The sequence below is a fragment of the Fukomys damarensis genome, unplaced genomic scaffold, assembly GCF_012274545.1.
Source record: "Fukomys damarensis isolate Sample0158 unplaced genomic scaffold, DMR_v1.0_HiC HiC_scaffold_4, whole genome shotgun sequence".
Lineage (NCBI taxonomy): Eukaryota > Metazoa > Chordata > Mammalia > Rodentia > Bathyergidae > Fukomys > Fukomys damarensis.
Genome location: NW_022900916.1, coordinates 51,349,807 through 51,365,988, shown reverse-complemented (window position 1 = coordinate 51,365,988; position 16,182 = coordinate 51,349,807). Strand labels below are relative to the sequence as shown.

At 34.0% G+C, this 16,182-nt stretch overlaps 2 protein-coding genes across 2 annotated transcripts in view; both read left to right on the top strand.

Annotated features, from left to right (window-relative positions):
• Positions 1-7,213, top strand: part of LOC104860672 (centromere protein X) — an 8,824-nt gene extending 1,611 nt beyond the window's left edge. Inside the window, 3 exon segments of the mRNA XM_010621904.2 lie at positions 172-233; positions 6,958-7,173; positions 7,175-7,213. Coding sequence (XP_010620206.2) covers positions 172-233; positions 6,958-7,173; positions 7,175-7,213 — 317 coding nt within the window.
• Positions 1-16,182, top strand: part of Foxp2 (forkhead box P2) — a 426,522-nt gene that overhangs the window by 215,718 nt on the left and 194,622 nt on the right. The window lies entirely within an intron of this gene.

The window sequence follows — 16,182 nt, the reverse complement described above, 5'->3', positions numbered from 1 at the left end:
TATATATATATATATATATATATATCATATCGGTCAATTTTTCAAAAGGCTATGCTACATGCAGTATTGCACCAGAATAGAATAGATTAAAAGAGTGAAGCTGTCCAGCTAAAGAACAAGAAAGGAGAAAGTTTCCTTTTTGCTTCAATGTTTTCTGGACTTTGTGAGCAGCTATCCTTATTCTTGACTCTGTGGTCACCTCAAAGCTGACTGCTGGAGACCTTCTTCATGCAGTAAGATTTTAGAAAGATATCTAAAAGCTAAGGTAAAAAAGTTTGTGTTTTAGTTGATTTGTTTGGAGTTGTAGCAAACACCCATGACTGGAATGTTTAATCTCTATTTTATCACAAGACATTGCTGTTGATTTAATTTTTAAAATTGACATGTTGTTGAAATGGGGATTAGAGAGGGAGCAGATGTTCTGTGCATTAGGAAGCCTTGACAGCTAACAAAAGTAAAACATAATGAGCCATTTGTAGACCATGAATGCACTTTGAGACCTTAACTTTAGGCAAGAAATCAGATACTCGGCTTAAATATCCCATGGTTTATCTTGTAGGAGAAACCCAAAATATAAATACAGCGCCAAATAAAAGATTGATAATAAGAAGTAGGGAGATTGATTTTTCTCCAATGGGAAGGGCTCAGTAAACAGAAGGAGGTGGGAGGGAGAGAAAGAATGGGAGTGAAAAAAATTAAGATGTTATGTAAATGTATCAAATCCCAGCAAGGAATGTAATCATTATGCAATGCAAACATTCACTAATAAAATATTTTTTAAAGTAAAAAAGAAATAGCTATAATTTTCTTGGGTATTTACGCATAATGTGTCCTTATTTATTTCGCTTGAGTGTCATCTCAATGTGCATCAATTTAGCTATAAAAAACTCTGTCATTCTTTATGGTAAAGTAGTACTCTACTGTGTGTAAATACCACATTTTCTTTATACATTCATTTGTCAAAGTCCATATAGACTATTTATTTCCAAGATTTTTCTATTATGAATTGTTCTGCTATAAACATGAGTATGTATTATCGTTGTAATGTGGTATTTCTAACTCTTTAGGAAAGGTCCTTGAAGAGAAGAGCTGGGTCACATGGAATTTCTAGTTCAATTTTTGAGGAATCTCCACAGTGATTTCCATTGTTATTGTAGTAATTTGCATTTCCACCAAGAGTGTAAAAGTGCTCCTTTTTCCTTGTGGCCTCTCCAGCATTTGTTATTATTTGATTTCTTGATGATAACCATTCATTCTGGAGTAAGATGGAATCTCAAGTGTTGTTTAAATTTGCATTTCTCTAAGGGCCAGCAATGTTGAACGTTGTTTTATGTATTTATTGGCCCTTTGTAATTCTTCTGAGAAATGTCTATTCATTTTAGTTGCCGAATTTTTATTGGGCCTTTTATTTTTGGGAGGAATCTGATTTTTTTGAGAGCTTGCTTGAAGTTTCTAGCAAGAGAGCATAGCTACTCATACAGTATGCTCTAGGCGGAGGGAACAGTCCTCCCTTTGGGGGAAGGTTCTCTTCGGCCAAGCACACAGCTGTGAGAGGGGTGCATATGGAATGGTGAGGGAGGACTGCACCACGCATAGAGCCAGCCAGATCAGCTCAGTCAAACCTGGCATGGCAGTCAGTGGAGTGACAGATGTCACAGGCAGATCACATTCACAGTCTTCTTTTTTCTATTTTAAAAGCAAACATTTTTTATGCTTAGCATATCACTGTTAGGATAATTGTGCTTTGTTCTCTGTGAGAAGGTATGAATTTACTATAGTCTTCAACTTCTAGGAGTGTGATTTAAAATATAAAGAATTTGTATAAAATGTTGAATGCAAATATCATGTCAATGAACTACTTCAGTGAAATAATTTTCAGTGGCTTTTTAAATATTAGAAACACAAAACAAAAACACATTTCTCTCGGCTCCTTACATAGCATCTGACTTCATTCTCTACAGTGCACTCCCGTCACGCTCAGCTCAAACATATTCTCTCTCTCTCTCCTCCCCTCTTCCCTCCCTCCCCTGTCTCTCTTCTTTGTTTAACTTCCTTCTTCTTGGAATTCTTTTGCCTTCCCTCACATTCATACAAACACATACCAGATTAATTCCTATCCATCTTTCAGATTTTAACTGAAGTGTCTCTTCTTTTCGAACTTGTTTTAACATTCTAAACCAACACATTCCTCTTGTAAATATGTTCTATGGCTGTATTACTCCTTCTAATTTTGAAGTATTTATGTAATTATTTTCTGGACTTCTGTCTTCTCTATAGCCTGTATGCTTATTTATGAGATTAGGGATTATTTTGGTTGTTCATTGTCCTCCCAACATCTGGACCAGCTCATGATACATGGAAAATGTTGGGTCTCTTTGTGTTTGATGGGTTTATGAATGAGTGAACATGTTCCTTTATGCTGCCCACCAGAGATTTCTTGTTAACAGAGCAGTCCATCCAGGTTTGGTACTTCCTTCACTTGAACTTGCTCTGTGGCTTTGTACAACCTATATAACTTTTTTTCATGATACTTAACTAATTTTATCACCCTTCCATGAAGCAGAAGTCCTGTTAGACTTCCAGTTCATCCTACTCACCATTTTACTCCTCTCCATTTCTGTCTCGCCTTAAGGGCAAAGGAAGAGGACATCTTCTCCTATATTATTTTTGTTAAACTGGACCTTAAGTTTCTATTCTTATGCCTTACGAATCCTCCCTATTCACTGGGGTATTCTTTTGTTCCTTCTGAAATTATCAAAACTCAATTTTTTTTTCATGTGTGTTTGTCACAGCCCTGATTCAGGCATTACGATCCTTGTCAATGTTCTCCTCTTCATGGAAAGTTTCTTGACTGCCTCCTTTCATTTCTCATTAGAATGTATTACCACTTACAGTTGTTCTAAAAAAAGTTTGCTCTTCTTTTGGGGGACCTATTTATATCAAATTTTAAACTAGTTTGTTGTTCTCTAAGGCTCTCATTCTACTTTATGCAGTGAATAGGCTTGTTTATTTATAGACTGCCTAGTGTTCGCCGTCAGGGATGAGTCCCCATAATTATAAGAACTAGTCCTGGTCTCTTCATATCACACACATGGGGTATTAATACAGATGAAGTCTTCTAAAGAATTGTTAGCATGTTCTATAAGGTTATAATTAGTATAATGGGGGTAGTTAGTATAAGCTACACTTTTAAAAAGTGAATTTTCACTGGCTTATTTTACAGTCTTTAAAATGGGACTCTGAAAGGTCCTACTACTCCATTCATGGATTTATACTTGAACTTTAAAATTTTATTTCCTGTAAATATATAGTTTAGATACTATTTTCCTTTTTTCCCTAAATTCACTAGGATCTAATGTTCTCTGTTTTTGTTTTTTTTTCTCATTGAGTTTATTGGTACATTTTAGGTATAGTTACATTACATTCATCATTGGGTAATGGTCTCTCTCTCTCTCTCTCTCTTTTTGGTGTTGGGAATTGAACTCAGGCCCTTGCACTTGAGAGGCAGGCAATGGAACCACTGAGCCAAATCCCCAGCCCCTGTTCTCTTAATTTTAGATGGCTCTGAGTTACAAATGAGTATGTGAATGTGTATGTAAGATGCCATGTAAACTCACTGTAGGCATTTGAAACACTCAGTAGAGGATTAGTATCCTTAGTATCCTTTATCCAAGGTGTTGGGATCAGGAATGTTTTAGATTCTGGAGTTTTTCAGATTTGGACATATGTGCAAATGCCCTGAGGAGTGAGCATCCTTAAACTGAAAACGTGAAATTCAAAATGCCCCCAAATCCAAAACACTTTGAAAGGCAAGATAACACTCAAAAAGCTCTGATTACAGATTATTGATTTTTATGTTTGTGATGCTCAACCTGCCCATCAGAAAAAAAAGAGGTAAAGAAAGAAAGGAAACTCTCATCACCTGTGACAGGCATTACCCTAGTGCTTTGTAGGTATTATCATATGTAATCTTCCTGTCTACCTCATTTTGTAAATCAGGAAATGTAGGTTTGTACTGATACAGGTATTAGCACAGTAAGATTTATTTACAATGAATACATTTTAAAACAGAGATTCAAATCTAGGTTTATCTGATACAGAAAGTGAAAAGGTTTCCACCTGACTTCTTACTAGATCGTTATTACTTTTCAAAAATAAGTACCTAATTCCTGGCTTAAGTTCACTAGCCTAATGAGGCCCCTATTTATACCATAGAAGCATAGAGGAAAGATTCATCTTAAAAACCATAGTGCCAGGATGACATAATATCGAAAACTGGTATAACTATGACAGACTCCAAAAGTGGGTTTGGGGTTTAGTTGAACTTAAATTCTTCTAAAACACATTTAGATCCTCAATTTAATTTTTTGAAAGAAATACCTGTTATCTGTGCCCCAAATGAATGCAAATAGTTTTATCTGGCTCTCCTAATCATTTAACAAAAAGGCAGTCCTCATTGAATGTGCTCAAATGACTCCAAACCACAAGAGTTATTACCACGGTAGCATCTGGGATTAATGTGGCAGACACTGCAATGAGTCTCTCCTCAGAGTTCTGACAACACATCAGCCACAACTGTAGATCTATGTAAAAATGGCCTCCCTGAGTAAACCATTTAATGTCACCCACAAATCTATCCAAGCAATTATGTATGATTAAGTCAGACCTAATGGCATTTTCCCAAACATCAAACGTAAAGAAAAAAAAATAAAATCTGTCTATTTGCACTCTTTTTTCCTAAAGCTGTATCTATAGTTTCATCTGCCAGCAGAATCAGACCTGCAGAGTGCTGCTTGAGGCTTAAGATTTCTTATACAGGTCTTAAAAACATGAAGTAGATGTAAGATTCATCTTTGTGAGCTCGAGAATTTGTGACATATCATAGTAGTGCTATGCAATCCATTATAAGCATGTAACACATTCCATAATATGACAACAAGGACTTGATTATTAAATACATTTAAGTAAAATAAGACAAGATCTCTAAGCTTCTCATAAAATACACAGATCTATGCTTTTTGTGATCACTTTCTCACACCAGATTTTGGCGTATATGACTGATACAAGTATTCATTGAAATTCTACATACACCAACAAATGAATAAACAATATGAAAATTTTTATAGCTTAATAACAGACATAGATTTTATAAATGTGCAGCACAACAAATATCCTGACACTCACAGAGTTATTATTCTTATTTTACACTATTTCTAGCCTAACTCAGCCTCTGTTTTATTTTTATTGATTTTACATAAACTACACCTTATACTTTTAACCCAATTGAAAAGTCTAGAAAATAGCAGATGGTCAGCAGCAATATATAAAATTTAGTGGTGGTTAGCCAGGGAATTTTTATGAAAGGATTTTCTGTATACCACTATCTACCTGACTTCTGATAGATATGTACAGTTAAATATTCACATAGTTTTCTAATCCATGCAGTTAGCAAACATTAACATTCCCTCTACTATTTATCTCTACTTTTTCTGCAAGAAGTCATGATGTGAGCCTCCCGGTCTGTGCATCTAATTATCAGATGTTTCTTCCAAAGTGGCATCTTTCTGTCTTCTAAAATCCTCAGTTCCCACACTGTTGCTTTTGAATTGATTTGTGGAATAATAGATAAAGTATAGGTGAGGTGATTGGGTTTTTATTCAAGAGAAAATTATGATGAGCTTGAAAACAGAGAAATAAGAATTGACTCCTCTTTCATGTAACCCAACAATATGTGCCTGAAAGCTAAATTTTTTCCATGTATGTCAAACTGGAGATAAGACTTTCCGGCTACAAGAAATCATTATTCCTCTGTATTTATTCATTTATGAATTTACCAAGTATTTGCAGAGCACTAGAAATCAATCATGTTAGGTATACTACATCGTATACTTATTTTTAAAACAATGAAACTGATTGTATCAAAAATACAATTTAAGGTAATTCATAATTCTGCTGCCAAAATATATCAAATATTTTAACATTTTAAATGTAAGTCTATTATTTCATCATACAGATGCATAAATTCTATAGTTCACAGTTTACAAATTGTGAAATTCAGAATTTAAAATAATTTTAGTTTGACTCAAAGAAAATTTTTTGCTTTGAAGAATTTTTTGACTAATCACAATTTCAGATTTGTGGATAAAGTTTTAGGTTAGTTTTCATTTGAAAGCATACAAAGATGCATAAAAATAAAAATAGAAAATCTGTGCATAGATATTATGTACTCTTTATATGGCTCTTTGAGAGTTAAGAGATAGGTAGAATGAATATTGTGATAAGGTCTCTCTGAATATGATCAACAAAGAAATGGAATATAGTGCTTCTTTCAAATTACCTAGTGAATTTAAAAAGAGATATCTTTTGTGCTATAAAAATAAGTCATTTTAAGAATATTTAAAGGTCATTTAGAGATAAATATGACTATTCCAAGTTGTAAACATTATTTCCATTAATATTCAATGTCTTTTATGATGTTTGAACAGTTTTCCCAAGAAGAGATTTGGATTGAAAAAAAAAAGGTCCTACATATCCATTGAAAAATCAGGTTCAAAATACCTTCTAAAGAGATACAAACATTCTTATTAAAGTCGACTAAATTTTCAGTTAAAACATTAGGCATGGAAAATTTAAATTCAGGACTCAAGTGTCTTTCTTCCTTGTGATTAAACACACTTTTCCAAATTTTATCATAAAATTTTTGACAACATGGAAAATGAAGCTCATCATTTCATTTACCACAGGATTTGGGAAACATTTTTTTTTGTTTTTTGTCACTGTTTTCCAAAATGTTCACAAATATTTCTTGGTATTTCTTAATCCTAAAAATTACAATTGTAGATGTTTTACAACTCAGTCTTCTCAGTTCTTTAAGGAAAGTAAATATTTCAAAGATTTTAGTTGTACTTTGTCAGGGAATGTGGGGGGAATATGTCATAATGAAACGCCTTCTAATAGAAACAAGTCAAACATACAGCGGCCGTGGAGGGAGCCAGCACCAGCTTCCTGAAGGAGCTGGTGAGCAGATGGCTGCACCTGCACTTCAGGGATGAGGACATCAGAGTCAGTGGGCATGCCCGGCTGCTGCTGAAGATCTCTGTTGTGGAAGTGGCTGTCCATGGGATGCAGCAGGCCCAGGGAGAAGACGCAGCTCTGTTGGGTGTGGACCAGGTAGCTGGAGAATGTGCTTCCTCAGTTGCTCCTGGACTTTTAGGAGTATCCAACCCTCCCAAGCCACCCCCAGGAAGCCAGTGTTCTCCTGCAAGCCGCTGTACCTCGTTCAGCCCAAAGGGTCTGGGCTAGATCCATACCAGGGTTGACATCTGGTCCAAGTATTGTCCTCTAGCTTCTTAAGGATGACAGGAAACTGGAAGGTTCTGCCCTTCTTAGTATCCTGTCTGCGGCTCACAAGCCCCTGGGGTCAGTCTCTTTGGGTCCTAGGGAGGCAGATGTGGGGGCAGGGGGACTGGTCTGCCTCCTGGCCACAGCCATCCTGCATAGCCCACGTGTTTTACAAACTAACCAGCTGCATTGCCACCCCGGAATCAAAGCTGGTGTGTAGCCAACTGATACTTCCCTGAGCTTCAATTTTGTTCTTATAAAACACCTATAAATTAACACCTGTCTCCTAAAAAAATTATAATAAATATGCTTAAAGCATGCATGGACATGTAGAAAGTAAAAATGAAAGCTGTGTAGATTCAATGTGATTTAGAGAGATAGAAGATAATAACTACCAATTCTGTACCGATTTCTGTAAGGACTGCACCACAGTACTTCTAAAACTTTCTGGTCCTCATCAGGAAGTGTTTGAGAAAAACTAATACCTGATGACCTGTTTCAAAAACTGCAGTGTATTTACAGCTAGAAATGTATGAAGCATTGTACTTGGAAGACCTAGGAAGAAAATATATTAAAACATTTTTTAAAAGGTGAAAATCATTTAAGGAGAAATAGCTAGAGTTATTAAGAGGTTGGAGAGAATTATATGGAAGGAGATAAGTATGTATTTTTTTAACATAGTCCATTGTAATGAACTGGGGGTTATATTTGTCAACAAACTCCCAATACTTCACCCTTTTGACAGCCTCATGGATTTCTTTTGGAGCCAACATAAATCTAAGTATTTATCACCCTTCAATAGGCAATGCAATTTTGAAATTTATTCAGAATGACCTAGCGTATTAATAGATTCAAAAATAATTTAAATATATTTAATATGAAGGATAAATAATTAAAAATTAACATCACCTAGGAAAACTTGACATTAAGCACTTGGACTAGTATATCTTCTTTGCATATGCTTTTGCTGAGATAGATGACATTTAAATTCAGGTCAGTTGTAGATTAGTAAGCCCATTCCATATTTGGGGATTTAAATTAGCATTATCTTAATCTGTGTGCTCTGTCCTATTAGTACTTGCTATATAGTTACCCCTCGCTTCAGACTTAATTTAGCAAAGCATTCTGCTAGAAATAGTCAAAAAGAATAAAATGTAAAGAACGGTGACAACTCTGGGTATAGGCTGGTTATGCTGGTTTCTATGCTTTTTTAAGTTGCTATTCATATATTCTCTCATATTCTCACTCTCATATCCTCTCAGTGTCTCTCTCTGTCCCCCTCCCTCTCTCTCTCATAAATGAACCCACACATTACTGATGGTGATTCATCACTGGTGGTCTGATGGTCACACCAGTATTTTCCCTCCCTCCATTTAGGTGCTTAAGTTTCATTTTGTGAAAGTTATGTTTCACTGGCACATTCTGTAATAGAGGCTCAATGTACTTAGATCCTCAAATTAGTATTTAGAAATTATTTTATAAAGACTTTGGGCCTGGTGGTGTATGTCTGTAATCCCCACACGCTGTGAGGTTGAGACAGGAGGACTGCAAGTTTGTGCCCAGCCTGGGTAGTTTAGCCAGATACTATCTCAAAATAAAAAATAAAAAGGGGTGAGGAGTGTGGCTTATTGGGTGGGCCTTGGGTTCAATTCTAATACCACAAAACAAAACAAATAACAACAAAAAAGAGAAAAAAATAGAGAGATAGAAAGACGGGGAGGATTATGTTATACAGAAGCACGTTTTTGGTTTTTCTCATGAGAAACAAGGAAACAAAGTTACTAAAGTCTTTTTAAACTGTATTCTTATGTTTTCTATGCTAGAGTGATCAATTCAGAATGTATTCTTTGTATTAAGGCTTCATTTTTTTCTGCATAAAATAGTTCAGGAAGGTTTACACAATCTTAAAATTTCTCTTTTGTGAATATAGAACCTTTTTATTTTCCAGACAACTTAGTAGTAGTATTTTTGTTTTGTTTTTTAGATGATGAACTTTATCTCTTTAAAATTATAATTAGATCACAGTGTTTTTTGAAGTACACTATTTTCTATGTTCTGTGAGTCTAAAAATGGGTACATATTTCCTTGCTTTCTCACTCTGAAGAACTGAAAAATTAAATTTTTTCATTTTGTTCAATCAGAAATATTTTATATTAAGAGCTATCCTGCATAATATGATATCCTAAAGATATTTTTATTAAAATTACATATGCTAATAAAAGCTTAGACAAAATAAGAATGTAAAGAAATAGTAGATTGAGGAATTTTACCCTATCATATATACTTGCTTAAACTTGTAATTATTAGTGAATTTTTAAAGATTCCTGCTTTCTAAGATTTAGGAAAAGTACCAATATGTTTTTGCAAAGACTTACTGTGTTACTGAAGCCACTCATTAGTTGACTTTAGAAAAACTCATTTTTTTAATTTATAAAGTATAAATTATATGTGCTTTATAGAGTTATTGTTAGAATTTAATTAAATGAAATATTATGTAACATATGAATACAGTGCCCAGCATACACAAATTTACAGGTGTTATTTCTTGAAATCTAATATATGAATCTAGTTTATGATCTGTTCGTTTGAGTACAAAATACTTTGGGCAATACCTGGTCAAGGGGTCTTTTAGCCAGTTATTTTCAACATGGTATTTGAAACCTACACACTACTCAGGGCTTGACACAGGGCCAAAGTGCAAGGATGAACAAAAGTAGAACCATATAAGGAAGTTCTTAAAATTATTTTTGAACATATGTTTGAAAATAATATAGTAACAGTGATGGGATAAATGTTTTCAAGGTTAGAGAGAATATTTTGAGGGGAGATACAACTTTTACTGTAGTATTTTTAAAACACAATTTAAATATTCACCTTATCTTTTGATCATCTTACAGAAAAAAGCTCTTTCATTCCTAATATAAATATGTCCAACACTAGGAGTATACTGCGCAAATTTAATTTAATAGCAAGTTTGAGGAAAAATTATAATTTAAGTCAGTGTACAGATATAAAATTGTAATCCTTACTATTTGTTTTAGAGTTTTATAGATAAGCTTTTCACTCATTTTCCTTCCCCTCCTATATACATTTTAAATTTCCCTTAAATATTTTTTTCATATTTTTTAAAGATTTTTAGAAACAACTGGCAGAACTAACTTAGCAACACTTTTATATAATTTTTCAAGAGCTCAAAAAACACTTAGAGCTGCATATGTTATGTAACTCGTCATGAGAACTGTATGTGGCATTTAATTTTGAGGATCCAGTCAAGCTGCAATAAACTTTTGAGTCACAATAAACAGTCAAAGTTAGAGAAATGTAAGGATCAATTCAAATACATAAACGAGAGCCAAGAAATGTGCCCCACAATGGGACAGACTGAAATAGCCTTTGCTAGAGATCATCAGGCAGACACTCTGCTTAGAGGAACAGCTGGTGTCTCCTACAGACCCGAAAGAAAAGGAGCAGCATTTGTGTGGACTCACTGTCTGTATCGCCACACTGCAGTTACACTCTTACTCCTCTGCCCTTATAGCAAGGATCAAGTCCTCTCCCAAAAGTGCTCCACAGTGCCTAATTTTCCCTGCAGGTGAACTCATACTAGAACTATTCTTTGAAGTTCATCTCAGATAAAAATTATGTGTATGAAAATAGAACGTGTAACTCTTTAAACAGTGAAATCTGTCTTATAGTTCTCTTAGCCTCTTTATCTGACAAATGTTCTGTCATCACTGATGGGTAATCATGAAAATACTGTAGACATGCTCTAAAAAAGATAGGCAACATGGACTGTTTTAATCGTAACATGATCACCATTGATCATTTTCCTTTCTTATATGTTCCTCCCAGCTGGCAGAGTGCCAGAATGACTTGCAGTGCTCTAGAAATTAATTCGTATTAGTATTTAATTTTGCACGAAGTTCAGAAACGTGGATTGTCTCCTGCTTCCTACTTGTGCTCCTGTGTATGCATGCTTGAACTAGTGATTGAGGGGAAAATAGTTTTAATAGGAATTGGCAGTTAGCCCAGAATTCCTACTCTATGTTTTATACAGCGTAAAAATGTGGAATCCTCTACATTTGTGGAGGCTACTAAAACTTGACATTAGGACTTACTTTTCATGAATAAATGCAGTAGTCCTTGTTTTCTTTTAAACAAATAAAGGTATCAGTTTGCTCAATTGTTGTGCCAAATTTCGGTTTTTGCTCAATGGTAATTTGAAAATTTTCTCATGTATCTTATTTCTCCTAGATTGAAATTAAAACTGTATGTTACATGTTTTGGAAAATATGACAGTGAGAAAAACATGTCTTGATCATGATAAAATAGAAGAATACACTTCTCCGTGGTATGTCTGTCTCTTTCCCACTCATTCGCACCTTTTGGGAAAAAAATTTTTGTTTTGTCTTTTGTTCTCTGTTACACCCATTATTATCTTCTTATTTGGAATGAGCACATGGAATGAGCACATGTCACAGAAATGTTCTGTTCTTTGTTTGCACTGCAGGAGCACACATGATTAATTTAGAACATAAATTTAAAGATCAATTTATGAAAGAAGTTGACAGCAAAGGAAAACAAACCAGAGTTATTTGATTATTGCTTAATTCGATGACAGATGAACCATTGAAGACATGGTTTCAGTGTTACTCCTCAACGATAATATTTGTAAAGTTTATGATGGAAGAATATGCTAAATTCTAGATTAAAATTTCCTGTCAAAAACTTTTCTCCTATCTCTTTCTCCCAGTTCATGATTTTGAAAAATGTGTTTTATTTTAGTGTTTATCAGATAGGCTGCTGAGATCACAGAGTTCTTCAGGATATAAGCTGGGTTTCATGAAAATAGATATTATGTCTCCTTCCCCAAATTAGCTTTCTTCTTTCTTTACCTCTCATATATTCCAGGTAATCAGATTTGTAAGATATTCTATCTTTTGCTCTCAGTTTACACTTAAGTGCTTTTTAAGAAAACACCACCAGGATAACTTTCACAACTACTTCAATCCTTTCTTTTGCTATTTTGACTATAAACCTTCAGTCTCTTAAATTTTAATAATTGGACAGCTAAGCTGCATACTGGTATCCAGTTTTGGGTTTGTTTCTACTGTCCAATCTTGCATATCCTCCTACATCATCTTAAACTATTACATTTATAATATTAAGTAAGCACCTTTTTCAAAAACCACAAAACCATTTTCAGAATACCAAACTTTTAAATTTTGCACTTAATTCTACTTGGTATCTCTCAAATAAAGTTTGCTCATCGATGTTGGAATATGCCTGTCACACACAGGGGATAGTCTCTCTTCATTCTCATCCGTCTGTTTCAGTTTGAGAAGCAGTATATCTGAATGGTCACCACTTCTCAGCTGGGAGAGATCCTTCTGTTCTCGAGACTCAATAGTATTTAACATTGTAACCATTTATTTAAGACTCGATAGTGACTTTAAAAAATATGTGTGGATATACATGCATATATCTGAAAGTGCCTCTTTAGCAAAATATATAAAGCCTTTAATATCAAAGACCACATCTAAAGAGTGCTTCGCATGTGTGGGACACATAGTAGTTGTTCGATAAATATTTCAAATGAATAGGAAAATGTAAAATTAGGATTTTAATAAATGGGACATTTTACTGTAGTTAAATTAGATGTACATTTTAAAAAGCAGTAGTAGTCTTGTAACATCCTGTTGTTATTATAATTAAAATTAAATTTACTGGTCTACTTCTTCTAGTATGATACTTAAGACATGAGCGCATGTTCAGTTCCTACTTACTTAAGTTTTAAATGTCTTTTACAGTTTGCAGATATAAATCACATTGGAATAAAATGGCTATCCATCTTAATGTTATATGGAATTCACGTTCCTTATAATATTTCCTGACTTACGTAGCAGTTTTCCTTGCAGGAAGGAATGCTGTATTTTCAAAATTACCCCTTAATGTTCAAGAAGCCAAAGATGTTGACTTGAGTCTTTTCAGTTGCACTTGCATTTTTAAAGAGTACCTTAGAATACTCTGCTAATATCACAGTGCTCTGCCAGTATTACCAAGAATCAAGAGAATTTATTTGTGTGCACATATTTTGACTTTTTGAAAGTATTTAAAGGTTTCAGCCGGTAAATATTTGTGCTAAAGAGTAAGTCTATCACGGGGTATTGGTACCTACACATATTGCTTCTTAACCCTTTCTACCTCCCCTTCCCTCTCCCTTACATCTCTTTTCATCCCCAGTTCCCCTTCCCATCTCCACAAATTCTATCTCCCTCTTTCTATCTACATGTTTTATTGCTCTTCAACTTATTTATATTTGGGATTTGCCATGTAATAGAAGCCATTCAATATTTAACCTTTTGTGTCTGATTTATTTCACTTAGCATAAGGATACAACTTGCATCCATTTTTCGACAAAACACTCAAACGTATTCTTCTTGGTGGCTGAGTAGTACTCCTCTCTCTCTCTCTCTCTCTCTCTCTATATATATATATATATACACCATATTTTCTTTCTTCATTAATTTATTTTATTTTACTTTATTGGTACTAGGGATCAAACTCAAGACTATGTGCTTATGAGGCAGGCAGTGGAATCACTGAGCTAAATCCCAAGTCCTTTTCATTAATTTATTGATGGGCATTTTAAGTATGTCTTCCAAACTTAGTGTCCACTGTAATGTAGAGAATTAAAGCACATAGATTTAATCTTCCAATGCATTATTGATATTTATGTTATATTTGTCTAGTAGCAAGTATATTCTTTATACATGGGTGCAGTAACAGGTTTTACAAAGATGGATTCAGAATCTTCCTGGTACCTGATAACTTATCTATTAGCTAGCACATATGCATAGTATAGCTTTTAAAACATTTCTTTGAGAGCAATAATAATTACATTCATTGTTCGTGTTTTTGAAAATAAAGTGGTAATTTCATATAAAATTGGTATAGAATATAATTGTCTTTTTTGTTAATTTTGTTTACGAGATAATATCCCAATTTGCCTCTGACTAACCCTTACTTCTGCTATTATTAACCAATAGTCATCCTATATAAAACTTTTGTGCCTTAAGAGAGTAACTTATAGACATCCTGAGATGCTTTGGTAAAGACATACAATCAAAACCATTATGTACTCTATATCAGAAAGAAGTTAGGAATAAAGGATGCATTTGATGAAACTGTCAAATTGCATAGAATTTTTTTTCTTACATTATAAAGAATATTTCCCTGGATATTCCCAACATGAAAGTACTAGGTATTCTGAACTTAAATAAATAGCTAGCTTTTATAAGGATAACTGAATAATTTTCCGTAAAAACATGTTTAAAATATATAAATTTATATATAATTTAAAATAATATTATGTATGATTAGTAAATATTTTTTCAAACAAAAGCAATTTTATTATAGGTATTTCAGGAAGCTGTACAAAGGCACCCAGGCAAAAAGTAGGGGTTCTCAGAGCTGAGACACTTCCCAGTCTAGGGCAGCAGCGCTGTTTTGAAGGATAGGGATCCCTACTCCCTCCCCTTGAGTGTTGACACTTAATTGATTAGATACTGGGCCTGTTGCTATCAGTTTAGTCTTCTGGGGAATTTTCCAGAGCACCTTGTTTTGAGGAAGTTAATATTGTTAATATTGTAACATTTTTGTTTTCTTCCAAATCTTGAATTTTAAAGATTTGTAAAGAAATCCGTCAGTGCATTTACTGAATGTAATTTACATCACAGTATCAAATAATTTCTTTAGATTATTAACATCAGATTTTTAAAAAATATTTTAATTTCTTTAAGTGAAAAGTATGGTTTACATCTGGTTTCTATCTCAGTCAAATCCTCAGCCTGAATAATTGAAATCACAAAACATAATATTGTTATATTTTCATATTCAGAGACCTAAAAAGCATCACATTTCATGGCTTAAATTTCACTTAAAATAAAAGTACCACTTGTGTTATGAAGACATTGTCAAAACTAGTTTTTAAAAGTTGCTGTGTTTGGGACAGATATATGAAGTGTGAAGGAAGAATAACGGTGAATATTTTCTAAAAATTATTACAGCAAAAGCCACTTTGTATTCATTTCCCTCAAAATCATCCCTCTACCTTCAGATGCTCTTGTCCCATCAGTCTTGCCAGATTGTGAAGCAGTTCTAGAAGCTGTCTTTTGTGTCTTTTGGGCTTCCATGGGGCACCACCACATCCTGAATCCATTCAAAGTGTTTACATCTCTTGATCATTTTTAACATTAAGGAAGAGTCAGAAGTGGCAAGGTACGAAATCCAGTGGATATGGTGGAAAGGAGAGCAAACCATCCCAGACGGACTAGGAGCCTGCCTTTCCATTCGGTGACACTCACACTTTTTATCGCCTTAGAAAGACATTCCCCAAGAGGGCTTCCGGAACTACTTCAGAAAGTGTCAAGAAAGGGAGAATAGGTATGCATGACACGAAGGTATACTGAGGGGTGTTACTGGAACTGTATCTTTTAATGGGACAATTTTTAAAAATTCACATATAGTTTGATCACTCCGTATATTTCTGAATTTTTATACTTGATGCATTTTAGGACAAATATTTAAATCTGTACATTTTGACATCAGTGAGAATTAAATTGAAAATCAGAAAAAATATATTTTCTGGATAATTTTGTTGAAAATAATAAACACTTAATATCAGGAAAATAATAGGAGACTACTTAATACTTGTTAAATGCTTCAACATTTCTCTAACATTTGTAGGCACGTTACATATATTTACCATCACAATGAAATCTTAGAAAATTATTAATTTATATAATTTACAGAGATTTGTAATGATGTGTGCGTGTGTGT